At 38.5% G+C, this 8757-nt stretch overlaps 1 protein-coding gene across 1 annotated transcript; it reads left to right on the forward strand.

Moving 5' to 3' along the window:
• The first annotated feature begins 688 nt into the window (after positions 1-688).
• On the forward strand, positions 689-5587 carry LOC128712090 (uncharacterized). Its single transcript, XM_053806986.1, has 5 exons — positions 689-906; positions 3069-3506; positions 4425-4508; positions 5128-5378; positions 5461-5587. Exons 2-5 carry the CDS (start codon positions 3069-3071, stop codon positions 5585-5587), a joined length of 900 nt encoding a protein of 299 aa, XP_053662961.1. The 5' UTR covers positions 689-906.
• Positions 5588-8757: the final 3170 nt, after the last annotated feature.

Below are 8757 nucleotides of genomic sequence, written 5' to 3' on the forward strand. Positions count from 1 at the left end.
TGTGCTACTCTCGGGTAAAATCCAGCGCTTCAGAAAAATGGAACGAGAAATATCAATTATGGTAGAAGCGAGGAAAGTCGCTGTGAGATCGTTTCGTATTCTTTCGAAGTTCTTCGTCCTCATTTGGGGCTATGGAGATTTTGCACGGGTTCTTATTGAACTGTGTTCATGTACTCAAAACTCGAACTCAAACAAACAGTACAGTTGTTTCGTGAGAGCATCACTTTAGTCCTGAGCTATGATCACTCGCACCAAACAGCACCCGTGAGCAATGATGATCCATCTTGTCTAACGAGAATGTCTTCAGCATAACGAATTTCATAAATGTTAAATTATCTTTGAAACATACAGATGCAGCTGAATATCTAATGAACCTTAAGCTGAAAACTTTGCACTTTGTAATATGTATTATTAGTGTTACAGGAAATAGCCCAGGAAAACGGGTAGTACTGGTTGGGATTACATGGATGCATAGTTGTATAATTTAGCCGGCTTCGGAATGGTCGGTGGGTGGATGGATTAACAGCAGGGAATTGAGATCAATCAGCTTACATTTATGTACGTACTCCATTTCTTTCTCGCTTAGGTGCATCTTCATCGTTATCTATCTATCTGGTTTCAAATATGCTGGTATATGTGTGCCATTATACATGTACACGTATATATGTGTGCATTTGCTGTTCCAAGCTTCTTCGTACACGCACAATTTTTTCTCCAGCGCGCTCTCGCTTTCTCTCTCCAGTTTTATGCGCATTCTTCGATCCCTGTGGATCGCAGTATTAACGTTGCTGTTGATGCTGTTGTTGCCGTTGAAGAGAGGTCGAGCGCCTTGGTAACTGTAAACACGCCAAGAAAGAAGAAAGAAGAAAGCAAACCAAAGAAGTGGGTCATGTTATAAAAAGGCAAGTTCAAGGCAAAGCGTCTTTTAGACGTGCTGTGAAGTTCGTGCTGAAAAGAACCAACACTGCTGGTGCATAAAACGATAGTGTATCGTGCTATTATTGCGATCTAAGGAAGCGATCGCATTGAAGAAAACGAAAAAGGAGATAAAAGGTTTGTTCTTATTTGGACCCAGAATTGCTAAAGTGTGCGTTTCGTTTGATGGTGGTACATTGTCATTAGTACGTAATGTGTACCCAAACGACTGGTATACCGTTTTCCATGACTAGGAGAAAGTTTTTCGAAAGCTTCTTGTATTGAATAGTGCGCAGCATTGAATGTAGGGTCGTACAGACGATTTAAGATTCGAACATGTAGTGAAATTGATATGAACGATTTTTAGTTGAATGTGGATTTGTGTTGTTTCGTTGAAAGTAACCTCAAGTTTTCTATACCCCTTGGGTTTGTTTGTTGCTCAGTAGTACATGTTAGTCCTTTAGGACAAAGGTCCTTTAGCGGATTTGCATCAAACATGTGTGTTCAACCGTGCTGTGTGTGCCGAACCGAACAGTTTTGTTTTCTTAGGCCCACGTGGTAATTGTGAATTGCTTTGATAGCGACTATGCATTCTAGACACTGGAATAAGTTTCTCGCAATAAAATCGGTAAAAACGTGTATGAACCGTAAACCGATAGCTGTCTACAGTTATGGGAACACGGGAAAGCCTTTTACAGTTATCTCTTATTTAGGTTATAGAACGGGGCTTCCAAGCATGGCATTCATTCATACCGCCAAAGTTACTGCTCCCAGCTTTATCCGACACGGAAAATGCAAAATTGCTGCTTGAAGGATGTTAATGTAATCTTTCATTTATTTAGTGTAACAGCATTTCACTCTGTTGGTTAAGTAAAAAAAAGTACGTTCAAGCGCATGTGAAGAAAACTGTATAAACAGTGAGTGGAATTTGTTAACCGAATGGGATCCTGACCCTTTTTTTCTTTTGCAGAAATTACGGTGGTCATAGATTGGAACTTTCTCTTTTGCTGGCAGTGATATTTTGTCTGTTTCTTTTGATTCGTTCGTATATTCGTCATGCATCAGAGATCCACGTTTTTGTGAAACAGCGTCATCCTCCAAAAATCACACATTGCTTTTAAGGCGTATTTTTTATGCTGCCCAAGAATTTAGTTTATCAGTGTGTTCTTGTTGAGGTTGTTGATATTGGTACTTGTTTTAAAAATATCTATTTTATGCATAAATAGCACTTTAATAATTATAGCTTTTTATTCAATAGATGTTAGCTTAGTATAAATGGTAATTGGTAATGTTTCCAATAATTTCTCCTTTGTCATTAATTAAGAATTCTTACTGTACTAAAATGTATTTAAAATGAATTTAATGTTATCGGTGAAATAAGTAATAATGACTCTTCAAAACACTTAATTCGTTGGGCGGGATGGAGTGGGGAGGGGGGGGGGGGGGGGGGGGGGGTGGGTGCTTACAAAACCGAACCCGAAGAGAAATGAGTTCAGCAGGGTGCTAACAAGCCCCCAGGAAGTTTCTGGGACACCGGGTTTCGTGTTAATTTCTAGGTCGTGTCCATTCTAAACCTTTGACACTATGTAACAAGTTGGGAGGTTCAAATGCTGGAATGAATTGATCGAAATTATTTTTATGATTTATCATTTAAGATAATATACTTAAATTCATCGATCGGATATATTGAGCATAGAACGGTTGGAGGAAAACATTCAGGATTAACACTCATGTTGCTCGACGTTCGATTGTGGCTTCCGAAAAGAGAAAGTTTTACTTATGGATATTATATCATGCTCGACGTTTTGTTCGTCGTCGTTGTTTCTGATTTTTAGTGTCGTGGAAGTGAATGTGCTTTTAACTTGTGCTGTGACTCCGTGTGCTGTGACGTAGCTTCCTTTTCTATGTGTTTAATTTGTTTTCTCATTCTTTTACAAAACGAAAAATAACTACGAAAATGTTAAACATCAACTACAAGTAGTATTCGTAAGCTAACCAAATTTCACGCTGACTCACATCCATGGTAAATTTACATCAATTTTAATGAATTGAGTAACATAGCCAAGCAGTCCCTGAACAAATAAAAAAAAAAATGAAAAAACCTAGTAACAAAAATGACGATTGACTTTTTTCTCTCTTTGGCTTTCAGAAAGATGAATCACAAAATGGGACTAAACATGTTTCTTTTGGGGCTCGTGTTAAGTAATCTGGTGATATGTACCTGGGCATATCCGCAACAGTACCAGCAACATACGGTGGAGCAGAGAAAGTTTGCGGAAAAACCGAACGCCATTAAGAAAGTGGCTCTCGACGATATCGATGAGATACAGACCAATCAGATACAAGAAGGTGGCTTTTCGTGGTCCAACATGCTTGGACTGCTGATGCAAATGATTTTCAACGGGGGAGGTGGTGGCGGCGGAAACGTACCGACCAAATCTGACGACATTGATAACGGTGTGTCATCGTTCGGCCAGTCACCGTGGGCGAATGTGATTTCAGTTGGATTGAAGATTATCACTACCCTGCTTGGTGGTGGCGGTGCTGGCGATGGCATTGATAAAGTGGACAATGGTGGATCTCCGATGCAGGTAAGCAAATGAATGTTGTTGGGGAAACAATAATAGAGCAGAGGTGATGGATGATATCGATAGTATGATTAAGCTCAATTACCATTTACATACATCATATAAAACGCCAATAATCCCTTACCCATACGCTTTACTAATACATTTTCTGCGCTTCGTATATCCATCACAATATAGTAATGTCAATAAAACTTGTCCATACAAAGTTATGCTGAATTTCCTAAAATAGCTTCTAACTGATGATTTTATTTGCCTTTGCGAGAAGAGATTATAATGTACAAAACATATTGTAGGGTGTGCAATTTCTTATGGCAAAAGATTCAGCTAACCATTTCAACCATTCAATTCAATAACCATTCAAGTAGAAAACCCGGAAACTGTAACTAGTTCAAGGGAGCCGAGCATTATTAAATCATTGAAGATGGTCAATAAATTTCGCTTCCTACCAACGCATTTGCTTCATCTTGGTTAAAAATATTATTATTGCCCTTTAACTAAGAGTTTTTTATTGCAAACGGAAACACTTTATTAACTTTTCCGTTACTGTTTCTATATCATATCATGTACTTTGCAAATAAATATAACTCACGGTGATTTATTTGTATCTGATAATCTAGTAAATTCAATAACGTAGCTCACGAATTTCGTATTCAACCTTATAATACTCATATTTTTACAATTTAAATTTGATTCTGTTTAACTATTAAATTTATGTCCGATTCAATAATTTTCTTAAACCATACATTTTTTTTTTAAATAGACTGTGCTCTAATTTGTTATTCATTTTATCACATTCACATCTATCACATCTAGTTGCATTATCATGTTCTTTTGCATAATTCGCTTACCATGTTTCTTGCGTAGTAAGTTCAGCTTTCGGAAAGTGTAGTTTAATTTAAATTGTTTCCTCTGAACATTTAGAACGTTCTAGCTGCAGTATTCACAGCCATGTTTGGCGCCAAAGATCCGGACCAAGTAAATACGATGGCAAAACAGGCTGGAGAGGTATGTATTTGTACATTACGTAGTGTTTTATACCGCATGGTACGTTGTAATGCTTATTTGTACACTGAAATCCTTCCGTATTCTGTAAAAATACTACTGTACTTCATCCTACCGGGATACATAGGTTAAGATCTTATTAAAGCTTCAAATAGTGTAAATCATAATGTCGCTCACTAGTACTAATAATTTCATTATATTTAATGCGGAGGTTTTGTATAAACAGCACCTTTGAGTGGTTCAATATTTTGAGGTGGAGTTCAGTAAGTTCATTGCAAAACACAAGTGTTGTCAGAATTTATGATACTGCAACTTGACAACTTTTGCTTCAATAATTTCTGCTAAATTCTTATCATTTGATTATGTGGTGGAATTATTATAATCAATTCAGAATAAACATCCAAATCGAAACCAATTAACTGAAACTATTCGCATTGAACCCTATTTATCTAAATAATTTTCACAATGTTCGAAATGTACATAAAAAAGTAATGCTTTCAAAGTAAACTCGTTTGAACTCGGACGACATCATTTACTCAACTGTGTTGGGTCTTTAGGAACTTATTACTGAAAGTGAATTCAGTAAACATGATGTCTCTTAAATGGTTTTTTGTTGTTGCAGTTTATTAACATCGTCGTAAATCTGCTGGATGCTCTGAAGACATCATTTTCACATCGCTCGTTAACCGCACGAAATCTAGGAAAGAAGGACGTGATCAGCGATGCCACCGTGGCCAGTTTGAGCATGATGAAGGGCTACGTACGCAGCACACGCAATGCCGACGATCGTTGCATGCAAAAGTTTCTTTGTGAAGCAAATATTGACTGCATGGGGGCGATTGGCGGCTCAAGCATATTTTGTCAACTAGGCTCGTGAGTTTTGTTTACTATTTACATTTGACGTTAGTGAAATACGTGGTAGTGTTACTCATACCGTCATCATATTCCGTTTCAGTTATGCTACAAGCTACATTCTAGAGCGACAGACAGGTAAATCGTTCGAAAGCTTTTATGAGGCTGGAAGGAATGGACGCTCTGGTTTCGATTGCCGACAGCTGTACCTGGAGTGCAACGAAGTATAAAGTAATATCACTTGCTAGAGGACTGTTAGTAAAAAAGGCAATCACTAGGTGAACGAGAAACATACACACTTGTTTTTGATCTACACTCATAATAAGTCAAAACTTCAATTGTCTGAGATCGATGGCAAACACATATTACGTGGCTGCCTAACCGTCGAACTCGATAAGCCAACACGTAGCTTTTAACTTTATATAATACGTAGTGTTAATGTGAAATTTTTGTGTCCGTATTATTTATACTTATTTATATTTCTGTCTTATTTATTTGGCTACCGAGCAAGCTAGAATTCAAAGCTTTTTTTTTGTATTTTCAATTTCAATCAGTCTTTTCTTGGCAACTACAAAAATTTGTCAAACTTTGTTGTATCGAGGCACAGGTGAAGTGCGAATACTAACTAAGCATTCGTTAATTCGTCACTTCACGTACAGGAATGCTCATAAGTGATAAAAAGTATGATTAAAAATGGATTAATCCACACGTACATTTTTCCATCCGTCACAAGACCCTAACAGAAACAACGGGACACTTTACTGTACCAATTTAACCTGACGAAATGTACTATAGAAGGAATGGCAAATGTGTCTTTAACATGCAAGCAAACATGATTAGACTGTGCTACAATGGAAACAATTTCCTGCTAAATAAAGACACACCAAGAAGATTGAATCAAAAGACTTTTACGTGCAACCAAATCCGAAATCCTAACTCAGTTCAGTTCATCTGAGAGATATACATTGGAACGACGATTGTTGACGATACCTGCTTATAAATGACAGTTTGAAGTGTTATTTGTCATATGAACTGAAAACCCACTATGAAATGAAGCAAAAGGTCGAATGGCGAATTTTATTTGGAACAATTTCTAACAATTTCCAACATACTACACAGATTGCTTTTTAATAAAAAAAATCAATTATTACTTATTGTTAGAAATAGCAATGTATTAACCCTCGGTGATTGTTTAGTTTCCTACCCTCACGAAATGTCAGGCGGAGATGACAGATGTATGTATGTGTGTATTGTAATAAAGGTTTATTTCCGCAAAAGTACGAGGTGCCACTCCAAACAATTTTCTGCACTGCGAATAATATTCCCAACATAACCTTGGGTTTTTTAAGAAATTGGGTTTCACAGAACGCAATAAGCAGCTTCTGATTTGTTTTCTATAAGGTAAATGAATGTCATCCTAGTGTCATCATCTATGAATGTAATGTAGTACCTATTGCCACTAGGTGTACTTTCTAAGGGGCCACTTAAGTCGGTGTGCACTATCTCTAGTGCCTCCTAAGTTTTTGATTCGGTTACCTTTGAAAATGGTAACCTACTCATTTTTCCTTCCATGCAACATCGGCATGGTAAATCCTTCTTGCATTCACAAATTTTGGATCTCATTTTCACACTTCGCTATTATTGCTACCGATCTTCCCTTAGCGTTGTACACAATGCATTGGTTTTTCGAAAAGGTTTTCGTTCCTGCCTTTAACAACCTAGGAACATACAAAACATCCGACATATATAGTTTGCGTTTCTTCCATATCCGTAAGAACGTTTAAACTACCACTGCGGACACCAGCTACTTCAGCCGTTTGTCCGTCTGCCAGTAACACTTTTGTACCTTGTGTTATTTCCAATGTATTAAAAAATTCTTTGCATGGCGTCATGTGCTTCGAAGCACCAGTATCCATGTACCATTCCCAGGGTTCACGTTTTCCCACGATCCATGCGGTAGGTTAGTTCGAGAGAGTAACATTATTTACTTTTTCCGCACCTTGCCTTTTTAGCAGTCTTCACTCCTTTTTAAAATGTCCGGGCTTATTACAATAGAAGCACTTTTTCACTTCAGCAGCACCGCCATTTAGTTTCTTCTGTTGCATCGTTTTCAACGCCATCTCACTCTTACTTGCTCGTGCGACGCCACGTTCCTTTCGTTTATCATCCTCTGCAAGCAGCTTTGATTTCACCAATTCCAAAAAAAGCGGCTGTTTAACGGCCTTTGCTCCAATACTGTGACGAGAGGATCGTATGAAGGTGGTAGTGAGTTCAATAGCATCGCTACTAGCCACTTCTTGGGTATTGGGTCGCTTGATGCAGCAAGCCGTTGAAGCAATTCGGAGTACTTCCGAATGTGTTCTTCCATATTCTCTCCTTCGCCGAGTTCATTATGCGTCAATCGTTTGAAAAAATAAATTTCTGAAGCCTTTTCATGATAGGCCTTCAGCACTTGCCACGAATCCTTCGCCGTTGTGCATTCCCTGATCAGGCCAATCTGATCATCGTCGATATTTAGGCCGATGGTTGCTCTCGCCTTCGTATCGTCCTTTACCCATTATTATGATGATGTCTCCGGCTTGGGTTCTGATATCACATACCATAGTTCTTCTTTTTGTAGAAGCATTACACTACACACTACACACTACACTTACAGCACTACAACGTGGAGTACCATGTTTGGTAGTTGTCGTTCGATAACTTCGAGATTGATACTCGATACGACGCCATCCTGATTCGTCTTTTGTTCTTTGGAACAAGATTCCTTGCAATTACTCAAAAATCACGATAATCCGATAATTCAAATCTAAACATGCTCGCCGTAGATGAAAGTATCGGCAACCGAGACCACCTACGCAAAACAGGGTGTGAAAAATTAAAAGAAAGAACTATAGAAGCCATGTGGTGCCCAATATGCTGCATTTAACCGTGTTACACTTCTGCTCTTTACTATAAAACGAGAAGTGCTGAATGTTCAATATCACTTCCAGCTCCTTTGAAGAACTCGTTGGATAATGCCTGGCCAGTAACGGTCCACTAAACCTTGCGCCGTTTGGATAAACCTCGGCATTCCGAAATTGAACAGTGACCACAGCTACAATACATAGTTCATTATGGGCATGCCAGACAGTATCAACCGATGGATCGCCAACAGCTGCGCAATCACTTTCGAGCTTTTCGGGTGCGTGGAATGTAATGTGACCCTCATCCATGTACTGAGCTGAAAATCTCTGCATCCCTCAGCCATGTACTGAGCTGAAAATCTCTGCATCCTTCTGCACGATTTCGTACGACGGTATCATCAGTTTGTGGCGACCAGAGCGTCGTAATTAGCCAAGACACAAAAAAGCGCCACCTAGGCAAAAAAGAGGGTACTAAACAAATTGCTAGTTGGGAAGTT

The sequence above is a fragment of the Anopheles marshallii genome, chromosome 3 (genome assembly GCF_943734725.1).
Source record: "Anopheles marshallii chromosome 3, idAnoMarsDA_429_01, whole genome shotgun sequence".
Classification (NCBI taxonomy): Eukaryota; Metazoa; Arthropoda; class Insecta; order Diptera; family Culicidae; genus Anopheles; species Anopheles marshallii.